The following is a 22,583-nucleotide window of genomic DNA, read 5'->3' on the forward strand; positions in this document are numbered from 1 at the left end:
AGGTGGTTTACTTGGAAATCTCTTATGAATCTCACATTGCCCACATGTTTGGCTACAACCACCTCCAGAGTCTCTCACTTCAGTATCCCAGGTCAGGTGTGGGTATCTTCCACTGGCAAACTCAAACATAGAACCTACTGAGGAAGAAATTCTGGATAATATCCCTGGCTTCTCTGTCATGCAGAGGAAACCTTTGAAGAAGAATGATGCTTATGTGAGGACACAGTCCTGCACATTTCCCTTTCACCACTAGGTTCTACATATGCCAGAAGCAACATTGAGAGGCCAGCTGCCAAGGAGAAACATTTGTAAGATATGAATACACAAATTAGCTATGTCTGTAATGTCAAGAGCTCCCACAGTAAATCAATAAGAAAAAGGCGCACAATCTGTTAGAAAAATGGACAGAGATATGACGAGATCAAAGAAGAAATACAAATGACCAAAACGTAAATACTGTTCGGTCTACTTGTGATTCACGAAATGCAGGATCAGAATATCTTCTATTTAATTTGAAGTTATTAATAGTTTATATTAGTTTTGAAAATGTAGGAGAAAGCTTTCTCCTGTACCTTTGTACAAAGAAATGAGAGCAGAACATGTGTGTATGTGGTTTTTGTGGGTCGGGAAATCTCCCTACTACATGATTGATGGCCCTGCTCCCAGGAGGTAGTGATGTGGATCTGAGTGAGTATGGGTGGGAGCATTTTAATTTTGTAATTCTAATTTCAAAAGAAGAGATTTTTATTTTGTTTATTATTTTTTTGAGACGGAGTCTCGCTCTTGTCGCCCAGGTTGGAGTGCAGTGTCGCAAACTCGGCTCACTGCCACCTCTGCCTCCAGGGTTCAAGTGATAGAAGATTTTTTTTTTTGGAAAAAACAGTGAACTAACTGTTTACTAGGCCGCATTTTAATTTAGTCAGTGTTAAGAGTTCAAGCATCAAGACAATCAAGTTTATGTTCAATGTAAATTTTATAATTGATAGAAATATTTGGATATAATACAGTCCTTTGCGCTAGAACTGACATTTTAATGGTGGGAAAAACTGTCAACCTTTAGAGATGCTTTTTTTCAAGTTTCCGTGATATTAAAGTTCCCAGCTGATAACAAATGTATCTGCTTCCTTGAGTTTCAATGTCCAGGCCTATTTAAAGTATTCAGATAATGCAAAGACAGGATTATGCAAGTTTCTTTTAGGTGGACAACCTTTATTGATGAATTTCTTAGGTTTCTGTGGTAGTGTTGTTAGATTAAATACAGTCATTCCCTCTTCTCTAGTTTCATTTTATGTGATTTCGCTCTTCATGGTTTCACTTACGCCATGGTTCGAAAGTATTAAATGAAATAAACAATTCCTGAGTTTTAAATTGGATACCGTTTTGAGAAGCATGATTTGTCCAGTGTATCCACACTGGGCAGTCTCCACACATTAGTTATTTGTTAGCCATCTGGGTTATCAGTATGGCAGTCCCTGTGTTCAAGTAACCTTTATTTAATGCCTCCAAAGCACAAGAGTAATGATGCTGACAATTTGGGTATGCCAAAAAGAAGCCTTGAAGTGCTTCGTTTAAGTGAAAAGATGAAAGTTCTTGATTTAGTAAGAAAAAAAAATGCTGAGACTGCAAAGATCTACAGTAAGACCCAGTCTATCTGTGAAACTGTACAGAAGGAGACAATTCATTCTCTTTTTGCCATCACACCTCAAACTGCAAATGTTAGGACCACAGTGCATATATTGGGAAAAAATACAGGGTTTGCTACTCTCTGCGGTTTCAGGCATCCACTGGGGGTCTTGGAACATTCCCTGTGGGTAAAGGGGGACTACTATATTTTTCTAACTAAACTGTGATACACTGTAACCTTTTCTTCATGACCTCCCTCCCCTCTACACAGCTTCTTGCTCCCCAAAGAAAGGCAATGATGCTAGTTAAAACGCAAAACCTATTTTAGCTGTTAGCCTTTCATTGCTAGGGTTAATTCCTCTGATAGCAGGGCCATTTCAGATCCTAGGGTAATGTACAATAAAAGTTGTGTGGCAGATAGTCACTTGGAACATTTTCTAATGGGAGCTTCAAACAATACGGCATAGTATGTACTTTGGCCGGATTAATACAGCCATAAGAAACCTGTCTTCAGTACAGGATAATGGTTATTTTTCATGTCATAACCTGTCCATTTTTTGCTTTTACTTTGTGAGTCAGTAAATGAGATACCCTATGCTAATCACCTAGTGTTCTCATTCCGGTTTTGGGGATGATATGGTGTTTACAGAGTGTCAGTGATATCTATATCTGTTTGTGTACCTGGAACTGTGTCCTCTTGTCCCTGTATTATCCCAGCACAGCACTGACCCTGAAATTGAGTACCCCAGGCAATCCAAAGATGCAGGACACCTAGAAATTATAAGTACTGGCTGTGCATGACCTCCCCTCCCTCACTTGCACAATTTGAACCACACTTTTTGTAATACAATTCTAGGATCTTTTATCATGTTGAAAGCTCTCCTTCAGGCTTCTTTACTGTGCCCCATTTCTTACTAATACCCTTTCTCACAATAATCTTTTCAAAACCTAGATTCACACCGTATCATTCTCTAGACCAAACGTTTCAATGACTTATATGGTACTTGCAATGAAATTCATAACCTTTAGTGTTCACTATCTGTCCTTCACTTCTCCAACCTCAGTGCTCTCTTGATTTCCTCCTTAAAACCTGGCCTTGTTTTTTACTCCTAAAAGTTTGAGCTTACCTTAGAATTGTGGAGATTTCTTCAAGGAAGACACTGGCCAAACAGGATTATTTGTAAACTCTGCCTATACCTATTTTTATCCCAAGCACTTCATTGTTAGTAGTCTGAGTCCGTTTTTGTTCCTTAGTAAGACTTTGATTTATGTAGTATGTCAGTTTTCCAGCCATGGAATAGTTTAAACTTGCACATCCCCCTCTCCAGCCCCAAAGGAGAAACTTTAAAAGTAAATCCTTCGTCTTAATTAATTATATTATGGAATATATATCTTGTCCTTTAATTAATTATATTATGAAATAGGGGATTCCTATTCCAGCCTTTCTGGGAACTAAAGAAGGAGTCTCAGACTTTGATAGAGATACTATGTTTCAAACTGCATATTCTGCATTTGGCTGTTTAAAGCTATCTCTTTGGAGGAAAGGTTATCTGAGCAGCAAGTTTAAGTTATTGGATTTTTATCAGTAAATTTGGAAGCGTGAATAAAAAGAGTCCAATAATTTTTTTGTATGATTGTTGATATAAATAGTGTATTTCTATCATATAATTAGATTAGGAAATTACATAAGATATGTGTAGAGTGAACATTTTAAATACATGCCCATATTAATTGCAGAACACACCCTGATTTCAAAAACATTAACATATCATTTAAAAACAAATAGAGGGACATTTAAGCCTAAAAATTGACCTGTTAAAGTAGTTTTTAATAACAGCAACTTCTTGAGGCTTAGCAGCATATTTTAATACTAATGGGATTTTTCATCTTCTTGAAGAAACCTTTTTTTAATGCTAAGGATTATTAAGTTGAAAGTAGATAAGATTAATACTTAGAAGTTATAATTAGAATTTATTGAGTTATTAATTATAAGTTAAAATAATCACTAACCAGTGTTTGTTCATTTCTTTACATTGTCCTATTCTCATCTCTAGCACTTTGTCAGCAACCCCTGAGAGGTTAGCAAGTCTTCAGGAAATGAGTGTGAGTTCAGGAATAAGTAGATTTGTTTCAGTTTTAGCTTTGTGTTGCCTACTTGCTACCAAAATGAATCAAAGCCTGTTTTATGGAAATGAAAGCATTTCAACATATGCAATCTTTAGGTGTTTCTTTTTTCCTAAGTTATTGTGTAAATTTCATGTATAGGAATAGCAAAACTGACATTTGAAGTTGAGTTTACCTATCTCCTACGTGTATAGTCCCTTACCAGAAAATACTTTTTCCTTATGTTGCCCAGGCAGGATTTGAACGTCTGTTCTCAAGCAGTTCTCCTACCTCAGCATGCACCACTGTGCTCGGCTCTTGATTTTTTTTTTTTTTTTTTTTTTTAGTTTAAGAGTTAGGGTTTCACTTTGCTGCCCAGGCTGATCTCAAACTCTTGGGCTCAAGTGGATCCTCCCACCTGGGCCTCCCAAAGTGCTAGGATTGCAGGTGTGAGCCACAGAGCTTGACCAAAGAATAAAAGAATAGCTACTCCATGGGCAGAGCAGCCTCTTGATTTTTATGTATGTTGATACAAGCAAATTATCTTGAATGTATCTGATATACTGATAAAAATCAGTAAACCTTGTTAGTGTCACCATCTAATCTGTATTAAACTTTTACGTATTTCCCTTTTTAGATTCAAAGAGAGAGTTCACACAGATATCTTTCATGCTACATTATTAGGCTTAAGGAAGATAAATTTCATAAATATGATATTTGGTACATTTGTGTGTCTGTAGTTTTTGTTTTAATTTAATGCTATATTTAATTTGTAAGTCCTGCCATTGACTCTACCAGAGAAGATTCTTCAAGCTTAGTTGCTGAACTTCAAGAAAAGCTTCAGGAAGAAAAAGCTAAGTTTCTAGAACAACTTGAAGAGCAAGAAAAAAGAAAGAATGAAGAAATGCAAAATGTTCGAACATCTTTGATTGCAGAACAACAGGTCTGTATCTCTTTTCCCATTTCATTTATTTGAGAACTAAAGAAGGTAGACGTAAATTAACAAATACAATTTCTTTATGTAGCTGAGGGTTTCTTATATCTTAGATGTGATTTTCCTTACATTGATCCTGTTAATAAATTTCCTCATGACAAAAGCGTGTATTTTTAAGAATGTTTTATTTTTTAGTTTTTTTACTCATCTGGAAAATAATATTTTTCATGTTAATATGTCACATGACAATACCAGGTGCTTCAAAATGAGATAGTCTTCGAATTAGATGCGAGGGAATGTGAATTTTGTTCCTGGTTTCTTCACTACCTATGTGATCTTGGATAGATCATTTAATCTCTTTAGAACTAAGATTCGTTTTCTATGAAATGATTTTTTTAATTTAAAAAATGATTTTTATTTTTTCTCTAAGCTTCAAATTCTCTAAACTTTGTTATCCCAAATTACATTCAGATCAACATAAATATCCTACACTTTCTGTAATTCTTATCCTTCTGATAGGCTGGTAGTATATTAAGATGGAATATTGTTGAATTTTGTTAATGTACTTATTGTTGTTGGTCTATAGTAAGAGGTAGTGCTTGTGAAGTATGTTGGGGCTAGATCAAAAACCAGATGCCTTGTTAGAGAGCTTGTACTTTACCTAAAGTACTGGACAGCAACTAAATACAATGGCATAATTAGATTTATACTTAATGAAGATCACCCACTGGAACATGGAGAAAGATTGGAGAACTGCAAAGCAGTCAGCTGGAAGAGCAATTTGGTAGCTACTGGTAGGATTCAGGCCAGAGAAAATACTGCAGTTTGCGTGATACATTTTGAGGGATACATTTCTGAAACTGCATGTTATGGTTGTTGTACACATGTAATATTATGTGGTATTTTTCCTTTTCCTAAAATGTTGTACTTAGTGTCTTTGTAGAATTTGAAAAAATGTAAATCAGAGAATGGAAAGAAAATATAGTTCAAACCTCATAACAATTTTAGATTTTTAAGGCCTAGGGAAAGAAAGAAGAGCCTGGGAAAAGAGAATGAGAAAGCGCAACCAGAAAAAAAAGTGTGTGGCTTAAGGGAAACCAAGGAAAGTTAAGTGTTCAGGGAGGAGACATAGCCAAGTTTTAAGTAAGAATTAGCAATAAAGAGGTCATTAGTAACCTCTCTCTTTAAGAATCTGGATTTATAGATTCTTCTGTATGATTCATTCTGCATATTCATCTCTCTGTGTTGCGTTGTCTCTGTGTTCTTTTATAAACACGTGTACAATTTCTAAAATTAAGAGTGATTTAACTGAAACCAAAAGTATAGTATTGACAGCTATCTAACTTAGTTCTTCATGTTTTAATACCTCTTTTAATATTTATAAAATAAGAGCGGGAGAAATGACTTCTAAGGTACCTTCCAATTTTCCATGATGTGTATATTAAGTTGTATTTATTTAAGGTGATTTGTACCTAACTCTGTATAGGTGATTTCTGAGTTGGAACTAATTAGTTCTTAACTAGCCCTCTTTTTTCATATGCCAGTTACAAGTTGTGATAATCTTCCTAAAAATTCAAATTACAGAAATGGCAAAGATCTTGAAAATAAACATAATGGTTTAATATTATATAAGTGTTTATTTTCTATATATAAATAAAATACATAGAGATGGCTTAATACAAAGCCATATCGTAAATGTTTCTTTTTGAGAGATCTTCCTGTATGCTTTGTGGCTAGAAATTGTATTTAATTCAATATTTAATGAATTTATTAAAGTTTTATTAAAAATACTGTGTTACTTTTCCTAAATCTCCCTATTGCCAGCATTGTTAGCCTTATTCATTGATCCAAGGACCATAGAGCTCTTAAAATTTTGGAATTAGAAATACTGGGCAGATGAGAAGAGTCAATTTAGATCATTTCATCATTCATCCATTGCTTTTACATTTCAAGAAGCTCAGAAATCTTGTAAGTAAATTTTTTTTTTTTTTTTTGCCTCTTAAGAGACAGGGTCTCACTCTGTCATTCAGGCTGGAATTCAGTCGTGCAATCATGGCTCACTGTAACCTGAAACTCCTGGGCTCAAACATCCTCCCACCTTGGTCTCCCCAATAGCTGGGACTACTAGCATGTGCCACCACGCCCGGATAATTTTTAAATTTTTTGTAGAGACTCAATCTTGCTATGTTGCTCAGGCTGGTCTCAAACTCCTGGGCTCGAGCAGTCCTCCCACCTCGGTCTCCGAAAGTGCTGAGATTACAGGCATGAGCCACCAAGTCCAGCCTAAGCAAAATTTTTAAACAAATTCCGTCATCTTTATTAAAGAAACTGTACAGTTAAAATTGCTAGATTGTCTCATGAGATCCATGCAGGCAGTTGGGTATGTGAGCTTCGTAGTAGAGTTTATAAAAGTGGGGGAGTAACAAGTCTAGCCAATATACATCAGCATTCCATTGACCATGGCAGATATCCAAATAAGAGAAATAAGGAAGATAGAGTCATATCTAAAATTGTTAGGGTGGTGATCAAATGCTAAAGACAGAAGAAAGGTTTCAGAGGCAGGATGATTACTCCAGGAAAAAAGTTAAGTGTCTAACGGCACTCTAAATTATTGGTTCTTCTAATTCTTCAAAATTTCAAAATCTCTGACAGTAAATACATGGACAGTAATAAGAAAATAGGATTTGCTTTCAAGAGACTTAAATTGGAACCAAGAAAGTAGAACCTTTGCCCACAGTATGTTGCATTTTCATTTTAAAAACATTTCACAAATCACACCCTGTCATCTCCATGTACAAATGTGCCACAGAAAAGAATATTTGCAAATTTATTTTCTAAGTCCTAGCTGCTAAGTACATGTAGATAGATTTAAATAATTATTATTATCTTGTTCCAGACCAATTTTAACACTGTTTTAACAAGAGAGAAAATGAGAAAAGAAAACATAATAAACGATCTTAGTGATAAGTTGAAAAGTACAATGCAGCAACAAGAACGAGATAAAGGTTTGTACTATTTTGTACTATTTTTTAAATTTTTAAAAGTGAAAAAGATACATTCATGCAAAATGGTTTTTTTCATTACATAATACTTTTTTTCAATTTGGGGGTCTTTCAGATTTGATAGAGTCACTTTCTGAAGATCGAGCTCGTTTGCTTGAGGAAAAGAAAAAGCTTGAAGAAGAAGTCAGTAAGTTGCGTAGTAGCAGTTTTGTTCCTTCACCATATGTAGCTACAGCCCCAGAACTTTATGGAGCTTGTGCACCCGAACTCCCAGGTGAATCAGATAGATCCGCTGTGGAAACAGCAGATGAAGGAAGAGTGGATTCAGCAATGGAGACAAGCATGATGTCTGTACAGTAAGTATGGCTGTTTTCAACGGTTATTTAAGGCTTTTAAAGCAATAGTGCAATTCCGTAAGTTATAAAGCTCTGAAGAGAGGAAATATTTTTAGCATTACTGGTTGTCCACAGCCCGTATATCCGAAAGTTGTGCTATTTTAATTCTTTAAACTGTAAATGTAAGAAAACATTACCGAATGAATTATTTTGGGGAACTCTCATACTATACATAGTATGTGCACCAGAATTATCCTATATTGCCAAGGTAAGGATCATGGCAGTAGTGTTGAGCCATTCTTATTTACAAGGAATGTTGACATTTTGTGGTCCATTACCTATAAAGGGGTTATTGTAGTAATGAATATATTCATTTTGGTGAGGAAAGGAAGGGAATGGTTTTTTTTATTATTATTGTTTATTCATATATAGCAAATGTTTACTGAATTACATTGAAATCCTGGCAGAGCTTACTGGAATTTAGAACTTTCTTAACAGTTCTCCGTTGAATATAGTGAAAGACCACTAAAATTGTGCTTACAACTATATCTGTGGGAGAGACAGAACTGGGAGGAGAAAGGGCTCCTCTCCAAAGGACCTTGCAAGTAGAGTTTGCATTTCTAGTTGCACCTCTGGAATTTCAGATATGGGAACTGAGATTCCAAGAGCAAAAAGTCCAGATCATTATGCCACACAAAGAATTATGCCCAGTGGGTCAGTGAACACTACACCCCCATGTGAGATAAAGTAATTCGAACAAGTGATTACCAAAAGATATCTTAGAATCACCATGGTCCCTTCGTTCAAACAGATCCAGGTTCAAATTCTGAGTCTGGCATCTGCTTGGGAACTTGAGCAAGTCATCTTCCCTTATTTTTCCATCAAGATAGTTGCTTTGGGCATTAAATTATTATTATCATTTTTTTTTTTTTTGAGACGAAGTCTCACTCTTGTCCCCCAGGTGGAGTGCAGTGACACAATCTTGGCTCACTGCAACCTCCACCACCCAGGTTCAAGCGATTCTCCTGCCTCAGCGTCCCGCGTAGATAGCTGGGATTACAGGCACCCGCCACCATACCTGGCTAATTTTTGTATTTTTAGTAGAGGTGGGGTTTCACTATGTTGGACAGGCTGGTCTTGAACTCCTGACCTCAGGAGTTCAATTCCAATTGGCTTTATTTCAGAAATGCAAGGTTGGTTTAACATCTGAAAGTCAATTTATGTCATATGCTGTATCAGTAGAATGAATGGACAGAAAAACACATGATTATCTCAATAGATGAAGAAAAAGCTTTTGACAAAACCCAGCAGCCTTTCATCATAAAAACACTCAACAAACTTGGAATTGACTTCCTCAGCCTATTAAAAGGCATCCGTGAGAACCCACAATTAACATCATACTCAATGATGTGAGATGCTTTTCCCCTAAAATCAAGATGAAGATGGTCTGCTCTTGCCACTGCTGCTCAGCATTGTACTTTGAAGTTCTATCAAAGGCACTTAAGCAAGAAAAAGAAATTAAAGGCATTGGCCAGTTGCAGTGGCTCATGCCTGTAATCCCAGCACTTTGGGAGGCTGAGATAGGCAGATCACCTGAGGTCAGGAGTTCAAGATCAGCCTGGCCAACATGGTGAAACCTGGTCTCTACTAAAAATAAAAGAATTAGCTGGGGATGGTGATGGGCACCTGTAATCCTAGCTACTTGGGAGGCTGAAACAGGAGAATTGATTGAACCTGGGAGGCGGAGGTTGCAGATTGTGCCCCTGCACTCCATCCTGGGCGACAGAACAAGACTCTGTCTCAAAAAAAAAAAAAAAAAAGCATCTAGATTGGTAAGCAAGAAATAAAACACTCTATTTGCATACATAGCCTTATCTTTTATTTAGAAAATCCTAAGGACTCCTCTAAAAAAAATACTGTAATTAATAAACTAGTTCAGTAATATTGGAGGTTACTGGTTCAGTGTGCAAAAACAAGTTGGCACTGGCTGTGGTGGTGCACACCTGTAGTCCCAGCTACTCAGGAGGCTGAGGCAGCAGGATCCCTCGAGCCTAGGAGTTTGTGAACAGGGACGACATAACAAGACCCTGTCTCTTAAAAAAAAATTGTCATTCTTTATACTAGCAATGAATCATCCAAAAATGAGATTTAAAAGACAGTTTCTTTTCTGATGGCATCAAAAAGGTAAAAATACTTAGGAATAGATTTAACAAAAGAAGTTCAAGACTTGTACAAATTACAAAACATTGTGGAAAAAAGTTAAGACAGAAGGGCATCCTGTGTTTACTGACTGGAAGACTTAATCTCCTTGAGATGGTAGCCCGTCCCAAATTGATCTGCAAATTCAACACAATTGTTACCGTAATCTGAACTGTGTTTGTTGCAGAAAAGGGCAAGCTGATCCTAAAATTCATACGGAATTGCAAGAGTCCCAAAATAGCCAAAACAGTCTTGAAAAATAAAGTCTCACACTGTTTGACTAATTTTAAAATTTGTAAGCGAAGGTAATAAGACACTGTAGTGCTAGCCTGACATATATCAGTGGAATAGAATTGAGAGTCCAAAATAAGCCCTTGTATTCATGGTCAGTTGAACCCTTGCATTATGGTTAAGGATGCTGAGGCAGCTCCATGAAGGAAGTCGCCTTTTCAGCAAATGGTGCAGGGAAAGCATAGCTGGATATCGTGATGCAAAAGGATGAAGTTGGACCCTTTCCTCACCATATATACAAGTTGACCTAAATAGATCATAGACGTAAGTGTAAAAGCTAAAATTATAAAACTCTTACAGAAGTCGATCTGTATGACCTTTATATTAGGCAAAACCTCTTCCTAAAGAATTAGCATGTTGAAGAAGACAGAATACCTGCCTTGCATCAAGTTGCTTAAAATATAATTGGGGGATTATACCTGTAGATGAATTTTAAAACCTAAATAATAATTGTTTTTTCTAATGTTACAGCATTTTTAAAAATTTTCTAGTTTGTTTTTGGATGTTTTAGTGTAATGGACAAATTCACACCTGGGATAGTAACTAGTGAGTACATAGCATCCACTTAGTAAATCTACTGAAGTCTTTAGCCACTCAAGAACTACGCCTTTATCAGTAACATGGATTCAATCACAAGTAGGAAGAAGAGTGATTCTTAATACCTGGGAAAAATAAGAAATTTAAAGATATCTCTAGATAAATGCATACACAGAATTTTACTTATTATTTCAAAGGGTTTGTAGATCTAGGTCTGCTACAGAGAATATACAACATTGAAATTACATGCTAACTGAAATAAGCTGCTTTTGAAAATTTATGAAAACCCTTAAATTATTAAAGTGATCTGTATTAATATTTTAATTTCTAAAATCTTAAAGAATGTAAAGTTTAGAATTTCAAACTGAAACTCAGTTCTCTCACTTTTAGAGAAAATATTCATATGTTGTCTGAAGAAAAACAGCGGATAATACTGTTAGAACGAGTAAGTAAATTATCTTCTTGAAGTACCATGTTTAATATGTTCACTTTTGGATACAGTTAAAGAAACTACTAGCTAAACAGTTGGCAGTATTTCAACCCTCCCCTTTGTTGTAATTTCCCAATGAATGAAGTCTGTATGAGAGGAAAAAGTTGTTAGTTTTTATTAAATACGTGTGTAAAGTAATAGTTTTATCTAATAGTTCAAAATTCAGCAAAATAACGTAAATAGCCATTTTAAACATCTGTTTCAGAAACAAAGTCTTAAATACTTTTTAGAAATGGGCAAAAACAAAAATAAGTAATGAAGGGAGTTATGTTTTAAATAAAAAATAAGTAATGAAGGGAGTTATGTTTTAAATAAAGAATTGCGGGCCGGGCGCGGTGGCTCAAGCCTGTAATCCCAGCACTTTGGGAGGCCGAGACGGGCGGATCACGAGGTCAGGAGATCGAGACCATCCTGGCTAACACGGTGAAACCCCGTCTCTACTAAAAATACAAAAAATTAGCCGGGCGAGGTGGCCGGCGCCTGTAGTCCCAGCTACTCGGGAGGCTGAGGCAGGAGAATGGCGTGAACCCGGGAGGTGGAGGTTGCAGTGAGCTGAGATCCGGCCACTGCACTCCAGCCTGGGCGACAGAGCAAGACTCCGTCTAAAAAAAAAAAAAAAAAAAAAAAAGAATTGCAATGGACAAGGAAAAACTGATAATAAATGGTTTCCTTTATTAAGGGTACTATAAGATCAAATTGGTACACATTTGGCAGATACTTGTTCATAGATTACTTTTCATTCTTTAGGCGTATAAGATTTCCAATAATGCCTTTTTTTCTTTACAAGTGTAATTGATAAAAATCCAAATTCAGAATTGTACAACTTCATTTGAATATGGCATGTTTTCTATTATTAAAGGGTTATGTGATTTCCTACCTCAGTCTAACCTGAGATGTATGTTACAGATGCCAGATGTATTCTCTTAGGCATGACTTAGTTAACAAAGTCTCTGGGGATAGATCTCAGATTTTACTACATATTTATGTATTTCACAGGTGTTTCTAATGCGTATTGTTTGACAGTCCTTGGTAAATGTATCTAAAATTGCTCTGGTTCTCATTTAAGCCAATAGATAATGAAAACAGTTGGAAAGGATTCATCGAAAATAATATCCCCATGAACTTTTCATGCCTGAACCAAACATTTTTGTCTGATGAAAACTTTTTGACAATCACTGTTTAGATTCATTTGAATAGGTACAAGGATAAACCACAGGTCTCTCTTTTTTTTCTACCTTCAGACATTGCAATTGAAAGAAGAAGAAAATAAACGGTTAAATCAAAGACTGGTAAGATTTTTCTTCTTGGTAAATTGGTCTTAACATTTTTAAATGATTTGCATTATATTTCATTATGAAGATATTCCATCAGAGGATGTATGCTTTGATTGACTTATCTATAGTAGGTTTGTTGGTCCATGTTGGTCATTGAATCCTATTGATTTTCAGAATGCTGAAGTCAGGCCAGAGTTATCTCCTGACTATAGATTCGGACTTTTTTCTTAGTGTGAAATTAAATAATGTCTTGGCGAATTTACGACTTTAAATCTGACCAGTTGAAGCACCTAAGATTATTTTTAAAAGAATCATCAAAATCAGTTTTGAGCTATGCTTCATAAGCCTTTTGAAGATTAATATATTTACTTACAAGTGTGCATAATTTTAATACATTCTATCTTTTCATGAATTTTTTTTTTTTTTTAAGATAGAGTCTTGCTTAGGCTGGAGTGGGTGCGATCTCGACTCACTGCAACCTCCACCTCCTGGGTTCAAGCGATTTTTGTGCGTTAGTCTCTCAAGTAGCTGGGATTACAAGTGTGCACCATCTCACCCGGCTAATTTTTGCATAATTAGTAGAGACAGGATTTCTCCATTTTGGACAGGCTGGTCTCAAACCCCTGGCCTCAAGTGATCTGCCCGCCTTGGACTCCCAAAGTGCTGCGATTTATAGCTGTGAGCCTCTGCGCCCAGCCCTTTTCATGAATCTTATTTTTAAGTGAAAGTGCCTGAAGGCCGGGCGCGGTGGCTCAAGCCTGTAATCCCAGCACTTTGGGAGGCCGAGACGGGCAGATCACGAGGTCAGGAGATCGAGACCAACCTGGCTAACACGGTGAAACCCCGTCTCTACTAAAAAATACAAAAACTAGCCGGGCGTGGTGGCCGGCGCCTGTAGTCCCAGCTACTCGGGAGGCTGAGGCAGGAGAATGGCGTGAACCCGGGAGGCAGAGCTTGCAGTGAGCTGAGATCCGGCCACTGTACTCCAGCCTGGGTGACAGCAAGACTCCGTCTCAAAAAAAAAAAAAAAAAAAGTGCCTGAAAGGCAAGAGATCCCATATGGTACTGTAAATTGCCCTGGTTTTTATTGTTTTGTTTTGTTTTTAATAAAAAAAAAAATTGAGGCAAGGTCTCTTTCTGTTGCCCAGGCTGAAGTGTGGTGGTGTAGTCTTGGCTCACTGCAGCCTCAACCTCTTTGGCTCAAGCAATCCTTCTGCCTTAGCTCAGCAAGTAGCTGGGAGTATAGGCGAGTGCCACCGCACCTGGCTAATTTTTCTTTCGGTTTGGTTTTAGGTTTTGTTTTTTTGTTTTTATAGAGATGGGGTTTCACCATCTTGTCCAGGCTGGGCTCGAACTACTGAGCTTAAGTGATCTGCCTGCCTCAGCCTCCCCAAGTGCTGGGATTCCAGGCTAATTGGAATTGCCTGGAATTTTGCTGCACCCAGCCAAATTGCCTTGGCTTTAACCTGTGAATTTAACCAGTTATTTGAACAGCCCATTTTACAGCAAATTATGTGTTTTAATAAAGCAATAACTTTATTTTTTCAAATTCTGATAACTACAGTTTACAAGGTAGTAGGAACAGTTTAAGGCTTCTGTTCAGTACTTTTGAAAAGTTTTGAAATACTTTTTAGAATTTAGTTTATTTAAAAAATAAAAATACCTTGTAGTGCCCAGGGTGGTCAGGACACATCACAGCTTGGTTTTATACATTTTAGGGAGACATGAGATATCAACCAGTATGTGTAAGATGTTCTGTCTGGAAAGGTGGGACAACTCAAAGCTGGGGAGAGGGCTTACAGGTCATAGGTAGATAAGAGACAAATGGTTGCATTATTTTGAAACCGTAATTAGCCTTTCACTGAATACATAATTTACATGTCAGAGGAGAGTAGAGGAATTGTCACTTATGCTTTAGTCTGACTTAGTGAAACAGCAGGGCTGAGAAAACAGTCAGATATGCATTTGTTTCACGTGAGCAGAGGAACAGAGGGATGACTTCAAGTTCTGTCTGTTCTTTGTCCACAAGAAATTTTCTTGTGGGCAAATTGTGAGGTCTTTGTAGCTATCTTATTTTAGGAATAAAATGGGAGGCAGGTTTGCCTGATGTAGTTCCCAGCTTGACCTCCCCTTTTCCCATTTTTGGTTTCCAAGATTTGTTTTCTTTTCACAGAATAAATTCTTTCAGACCCAGAGAGCATTACAGTCACATTCAGAAAGGTGTCCAAATGTAAATCACACTTTCACATAGACTCACTATATTCACAAATTTTTTTCTTCCATTGTCTTCATTTATAATATATAAAAAACTGAAGCTTTTAAAAAATTAAAGTTGAATTATGGTCTTAAAAATGATGGTCAGTCTTCACTGGCAGGATATAGACCATTTGGATAATTTTAGTAAGTTACTATGCAATTTTAGGCCTTCCTAGTTATTATTTGTTGTTTTATTTCTCTTTTTTAAAACACCTATTGAGAACCCTGCATTGTACCAGGTAGTGTTCAAAGGGAAATGGAGGAAATTCAGAGCATCAAAATTTGACTTAATAAACAAAAAAATCCTTATCTGTCCTTGGTTTGTGCAACCATGCATTGTGCTCACTTTGCTTGGGAAAAATAGATGTTTTTACCACCCTTTCAAGCTTCAAAGACCTTGGTTTCCATGCTCCAGGTCTTATGAGATGGTGTGGATAAATGGATTGAAGCTTCTTTGAAGAGCAGAACAGTCCCAGCTGAGCTATGGCTATAGCTTATCAGCTACCATATACCTGATAAGCTGTATGGCTATAGGTTATCGGGTAGCTTATCAGCTACCATTTCATTGTGCTCATCATTAGTAGAGGAAATGGGTGGCTATCACTTTCATTGTTTCGTGATTGTTCACAAGTTTTTTTAAACTGAGACATCTCAGAAGTTGCATTGAAGATGAGAAAAGAGATTTGTTCTCAGCCTTCAGAACTTTATGCTCCTACCCCAGTTTAACCAGAGTAGTATTGTTTGCTAGGCAAGGTGTCAGAGCGCTGGCATTGCAAAGTGGTTGACTCTGGGTTGGTAAGAAGAATTTACCGACAACAGTATAGGTTTGAAAAAGGAAAGTTTTATTAGAGCGAATGCTGCTGAAGAGTGTAGTGGGGCACCTCAGCAAGAGAGGACTGAGCGCTGTGGTGAGTTTTCCCTACAAGCATATGTGGACCTTAAGGTGGGATCTTAAGGTGGGACCAGTATTGGCCATGTGGGTCATGATAAATGATTACATTTGTAGACATTTTTGTGTCACAGTGTCAGCAAGGGTTGCTCAGTGAGTTTTGGCATGCATGCATTCTGGAGATGTGTAGAAATTCTAGTTACTTACAACATTTTTGAAAAAGACCTGTATCCACATGCTAGGAAAGTTTAATTACTTCTAAATTCCTCATGGTCACCAGGTGGTCTTTGCTTGCTGCATTATAACTCTAACCTCTGCCTCCCAGGCTCAGGTTATCTTCCCACCTCAGACTTCCGAATAGCTGGGACCATGGGCACTTGCCATTACGCCCAGCTAATTTTTTGTATTTATGGTAGTGACGGGTTTTCACCATTTTGCTCAGGCTGGAGATTTTAAATCTTTTGGGTTTTTTTGTTTGTTTGTTTGTTTTTGTATGTTGGGACAACTAAGTTCCTCTTCAAAGACTCAACTTCCTGTTCGTAAGTTGTAAGATTGTAAATCAACCCCATCCACTTCTCCCCGCTGCCTTCTCCTTTTCTCAACAAATCCTATTTGGAAAAAGTTTAGGTCTAAGCCAACTGGGATCAGTTTAGTTTGTGTGGTCCAACCCCAGACAGTAGGACACAGAAACAAACTGCATTAGAGATAAAAACCCCTTCCTTCCTTTGTTTGGTGTTCTCTTGCAACCATGACGGCTGCGAGCAGCACCCTTCTGCAGAAGTAAAGTTGCTTTGCCGAGAAATTTTCCAAGTGTTCGTTTCTTTTGGCTGTGCTGAGCACTTGTTTCCAACATTTTTGTTTTTCCAAAAGGAAAGATTTTGAAACTAATGTGTTAGAATTTTCAAAGCCTTCTTGAAAAACTTGTCCTTTTCTCTGTTTTATTTTTAAGGTTAAATATGTAATGTAAATAAAATGTGATTCTAAAATCAGTTTTTAATCTAACCAAATTTGCTAATTGTTGAAGTAAAGGAATTGTTAATGAACATAATAACTATTATTAGTTTGGGCTCTTTAAAGCTGGACACAGACTTGAATGTATGTAACAGCAGGTGAAATTTTTGCGGTAAGAATACATGTGGTACTCAAATTGTGTAAGTTCATAAACTTTTTTTTTTTTTTTTAGATGTCTCAGAGCATGTCTTCAGTATCTTCAAGGCATTCTGAAAAGATAGCTATTAGAGAGTAAGTACTTTAGTTTTGTGGGTATTTTTCTGTGGAAAGCATTCACCGAATTGTTAATGAAAATATATTTCAGTGAGAGTAATTCAGGTCCAGGTTCATTGAGCTGAGTGTTTTGCACTCAGTAGTAGTAAAAGTTTTTTATTGGAAAGCAGGATTTTTCTAAATTGTTATTCTGGAAACGTTTAGATTACCAAAACTTTCCTATTATAGCATGATGATTCACATACATATCCTTGAAGCCTTTTCCTCCAGTTAACTTTTCAGCATGTGCTACCTCTTTTAAATCTCATTTATCTCCTTAGTCTTGTTAATCTATATTGGAGAGTTTTGATTTGTTTTTAAGTTGCAATGTTTCCCTATTTTTAGTTTTTAGATTTCATTTTATTAATATTCTACAAATTCATAATAAACTGAAATTGTCAATGAAAAGAATCAAACTCTAAAATATTTGAAGAGATTTATTCTGAGTCAAATATGAGTGACCATGGCCTGTGACACAGCCCTCAGGAGCCCCTGAGAACATGTGCGGCAGGATGGTGGTGAGGGGGAAGCTTGGTTTCATACATTTTAGGGAAACATGAGACATTGAAGATACAAGTTGGTTTGGTCCACAAAAGTGGGACAAGTGAATGGTGGGAGGGTAGCTTCCAAGATACAGGTAGATTTAAAAGTTTTCTGATTGGCAGTTAGTTGAAAGGAATGTCTAGGTTAAGATAAGAAGTTGTGGAGACCAAAGTTTTATCATGCAGATGAAGCCTCCAGGTAGCAGGCTTGACAGATAATAGTTTGTAAATGTTTCTTATCACGCTTAACCTCCTGTTAATGTTAAATTCTTGTTGACTTTTCCTGAATTCTAAAAGGGAAGAGGACATGATGAGGCAAGTCTAACCCCTGCCTCTTGTCATGGCCTGAACCAGTCTTTCAGGTTAAATTATATATTATGGGCACTGGCCTAGAGGAGGAAGTTCATTCAGATGGTTGGTTTGGGGGGGCTTCAAATTTAATTTTTGATTTACAGAATTTATCATTTGAATTGTTTAATAATTTTCCTGAACTGTATTACCCCATAGTTACAATTTTTCTTTAGCTTTGGTTATTTAAGGTGGAGCTCTGGAATAATAAAAGCATTGTTAGCAACTCATGAATAGTGAGTTATTCCTGACAGGAAGGTTGTGAAAGTTAAGACCCTTTATTTAACTTCTTGTATTTTGTTTCTAAATTTCTAAATTTGTTGACCACATTTTTGATTGTCAGATATCTGTGATTCTGACTTTTCATGTCTCATTAAAGTTTCATCTTCTCTCAGTGATTTGAAAGGGCTTGGTGGCATCTGTCTTTAACAGCTGTATGTCATGTCAGTGGGCAGTTCATTAATGGTCTTTCAGAGACTAGAGAGAGGGAGGAACTCCAAAGATACTGCCTCATATAGAGGCCTCATCTCTCAACTCCCCATTTTAAGGTATTAGCTTTTGGTGTTTAGCCAAAACAGTACCTGCCACATGGTTGTTAGGTAGTCAATAAGTATTTATAGGGTAACTTAATAAATAAAAGACATTAAAAGTTTCTCCAGCTGATTTTGATGATTTATTAGGTATAGGATCTACCAACTTAAATGATCTTGACAACTGAAAAATGCGAGATTGATTTTCAAGGTCTTTTGATGTTTTGAACAACAGTTCTAAAAAAGGCTGTAAAGAGACAAACACCACTTAAGCATGTAATTGGTTGTACCCACTTCTCTCTTTCCCTGTCTTCTTTCGGGCTTATACCCCAAAATAGTGATATCTGTTGACTTGTTTAGACCTAGTTAAGCACTTATGGACCTAGCTCAATTGCTTTTTCTTGTAAATTGAAGAGCACTGCGCTTGAAGACAAGATCTAATTTTTCTTTGACACTGTGAGTGTATATGAGATGTCTCTCTAAATCTTTGGTGTGAAATGAAAGATTAGTAGAAAAAATCTTCCTGTGACTGGATAAACTATAATGGGTGCTTTTTCTGCTTTTCATCCAGTTTTTTAACATTAGATCAAGGAAACTTTATTAAAGAAATGTTTGGTCTTTGACAGACCCTGACATCATCCTTTGAATATCTGTGCATGACCAGCAGTCCCTTTAGGACCTGGGCAGAATACAGAAAGAATATCATTTAAATGTGAAATTTAATATTTGCATTAATATCTTAATATGTAGTTGAGCATTGTAGCATGTATAATTAAGTTTTCAGAATAGGGAGATTGAAGTAACTCTAAGTCAATAAAATTGCATTTCTTTATTCAGTTTTCAGGTGGGAGATTTGGTACTCATCATCCTAGACGAACGCCATGACAATTATGTGTTATTTACTGTTAGTCCTACTTTATATTTTCTACATTCAGAGTCTCTACCTGCCCTGGATCTCAAACCAGGTGAGGGTGGTAAGTGTCATTCCATGACTGAAATATAAACCTGGAATGGAGGAAATTATATAACTAAAGATTTTTTTCCCTGTTTAATTATATAAGAATTAAGTCACTAAGAGGGAACCCTGTTTAATCTGCTTTTTAATAAAATCTACATTATCTAGATTATTTTCATGGATTCCATTTACAATTCAGAGTTAAGGAGTGTAGCTTATGCAAGGGACCAGTTGATCAGAATCTGCAGTGATTCGGACATCTCATACCCTAGCAGTTGCATAATTATATTGTCAAAATTCTCATGTACAGACTATTCAAGATTAATGTATGCTTATTTGTTTATATAAAAGCCTTATTTTTTGGCAAAACAAAAGTTTTCTTAAACTATAAAATGTCTATCCTGTATCGTCCTGTCTTCCTACCTTATCATTATGCTGTTCTATACTCTTATTTTTTTAAAAAGGAAATAAGCTTTGTTAAAATATACTAAGTAACGATGTCTATTATCTATTTGATTTTTAAAATACTAAAAAAGAACAGAGTAGATATCCTGGTATACTTAGCCTAAGTAGAATTATTTGTAACACTAAAACAAAGTAAGTCCATTTAGATTGATGTTCCTAATCTAATTGGACTGACTCGCAAACAAAGTCAGATAGATAGATAGATAGATAGATAATTTTTTTCGAGACAGAGTCTTGCTCTGTTTTCTACGCTGGAGTGCAGTGGCACAATCTCAGCTCACTGCAACCTCTGCCTCCCAGGTTCAAGCAGCTCTTCTTCCTCAGCTTCCCGAGTAGCTGGAATTACAGGCATGCGCCACCACGCCTAGCTAATTTTTGTATTTTTAGTAGAGACGGGTTTTCACCATGTTGGCTAGGCTGGTCTCAAACTCCTGACCTCGTGATCTGCCTGCCTTGGGCTCCCAAAGTGCTGAGATTACAGGCTTGAGCCACCGCACCCGGCCTTTTTTTTCTTTAAGATGAGTTTTTGCTCTGTCACCCAGGCTGGAGTGCAGTGGCATGATCATTGGTCACTGGTACTTGAACTCTTGGGCCCAAGCAATCTTCCTGCCTCAGTCTCCTGAGTAGCTGGGACTAGGGACTATAGATGTGCACCACCACTGTGCCCAGTTTTTGTTCTGTTTGTAGAGACAGGGTCTCGCTTTGTTGACCAGGCTGGACAAATTCCTAGTCTTGAACTAGGCCGCTTTCCCATGACAGCTCCATCATGGCTATTTGTGGTTGGCTGTTTAGAGTATCCATGAAACAGTAATCATGTAACCGTGAAAAATGAGAAGATAGCTTATAACTTACTATTTTTACTTAGTACTTTTTACCTTGAAAATAATGAACCTGATATTTCTTTTGTTTTTTGGTTTTTTTTTTGTTTTTCAGTTGTTTAAACTTTTTATTTGAATATGATTTTTAAACTTACACAGTGTTGCAAAGATTATATAGTACAAAAAAACCCCATATTTCTTGACCCAGATTCACCTGTTAACATTTTACCCCACTTACAGTATCTCTTTATGTGTATGTATCTAATATATAAATATACACAAATATGTGCACACTTTTTTCCCCCAGAACTGCATGATGATAAGTTACATCTTAGCCTATTACCTTTCAATATTTCCATGTTCATTTTCTTAGAGTTCAGTGTTTAAATCTAGGAAATATTAAAAAACATTTTTTAAAATGCACACTGCCATTTTAAAGGTTTTCACAAGTACTGCAAAAAAGAATTTATTTAACAGTCTTACTTAACCATGAATAACCCCACCTTCCTTTTTTCCTTTGAGGAATGCCAGATGGGGTCCTGCTACCCTACTGTGTTGTTGCCTTGGAAGAGTGTGGATTACCAGAGTGTTTTTATGCCTTTTGAGAGTGGAGCTCCTTACTCTTCCAGTGTCATACAAGCATTTAGTTTAGATGGTTCTTTTTGGATCTTAGTAATTGGCTGTGAAGTGTTAGTTTACTCTTCAGAGAATTCACCACACTCTATTGTCCAAGAGCTTTTATGTTTCTGTCATGTGATCGTATTCTTCAGGTTCATTTCTGATTTTTTTATTTGGGATGTCTTTCATGTATATCTTCCCAAATTATTTTTATGGAATAAAAATTCATATGCCTTCTTTCAAAGGCTTTACCCTAAACAAAATATAGACAATTCCCAACTTATGGTAGTTCTACTTAAGATTTTTTTAATTTACCATGGTGCGAAAGTGATACACATTCATAGAAACCCTACTTTCAGTAGCCATACAACCATTCTGTTTTTCAATTTTAGTATTCAATAAATTACATGAGACATTCAACATTTTAAAATATGCTTTTTGTTAGATGATTTTGCCCAACTGTAGGCTAATGTAAATGTTCTGAGACTAGGCTAAGCTATGGTGTACGGTAGATTAGAAGTTTTAAATGCATTTCAACTTAGGTATTTTCAATATGGGATGGGTTTAATCTGGACATAACCTTATGATAAGTTGAAAGGCATCTGCAGTTTATTGCCTGAATACTTTTGAAGTCAACTTTAATATGACAGCTTCTTTTCTGATGAATTTTAAAAGAGAATGGATATCACTTGACTTGTCACATTTTGGCTTTATAAGGACTAGGTTTATCCTGTCTTCTCTCACATTTTTCAACTTTCCTTCATTCACACAAGTACTGCCCTTCTAGACTTTTTTGGTTCTTAACCCTTATTAGTTATTTATTGAGCACCAGCTGTATACACACTGTTTTGCCCAGCACTGTGCCGTACAGATGTGAGAGCTGTTCAGTTACTGCCTTTGAGAACTCGTATTAAAAATACTGCCCCTCAGAGTGTTTTGCTTTGAACCTATACATTTTGTTTGCTTAAAGAAATGGGAAAGGGGAGGGCGGAGCAAGATGGCCGAATAGGAACAGCTCCAGTCTCCAACTCCCGGCACGAGCGACACAGAAGACCAGTGATTTCTGCATTTTCAACGGAGGTACTGGGGTCATCTCACTGGGGAGTGCGGG

General features: G+C 36.6%; 1 protein-coding gene across 3 annotated transcripts in view; it reads left to right on the forward strand.

Moving 5' to 3' along the window:
- Positions 1–22,583, forward strand: part of RB1CC1 (RB1-inducible coiled-coil 1) — a 95,399-nt gene that overhangs the window by 64,808 nt on the left and 8,008 nt on the right. For 2 of the 3 annotated variants that reach the window (XM_011937602.1, XM_011937604.1), the window contains 7 exons: positions 4,504–4,669; positions 7,557–7,665; positions 7,778–8,018; positions 11,415–11,469; positions 12,756–12,803; positions 17,117–17,175; positions 19,454–19,590. In XM_011937602.1, coding sequence (XP_011792992.1) covers positions 4,504–4,669; positions 7,557–7,665; positions 7,778–8,018; positions 11,415–11,469; positions 12,756–12,803; positions 17,117–17,175; positions 19,454–19,590 — 815 coding nt within the window. The remainder of the gene's footprint in view (positions 1–4,503; positions 4,670–7,556; positions 7,666–7,777; positions 8,019–11,414; positions 11,470–12,755; positions 12,804–17,116; positions 17,176–19,453; positions 19,591–22,583) is intronic. The other variant, XM_011937603.1, reaches the window with a different exon arrangement.

The sequence above is a fragment of the Colobus angolensis genome, unplaced genomic scaffold (genome assembly GCF_000951035.1).
Source record: "Colobus angolensis palliatus isolate OR3802 unplaced genomic scaffold, Cang.pa_1.0 Scaffold166, whole genome shotgun sequence".
NCBI classification, from domain to species: domain Eukaryota; kingdom Metazoa; phylum Chordata; class Mammalia; order Primates; family Cercopithecidae; genus Colobus; species Colobus angolensis.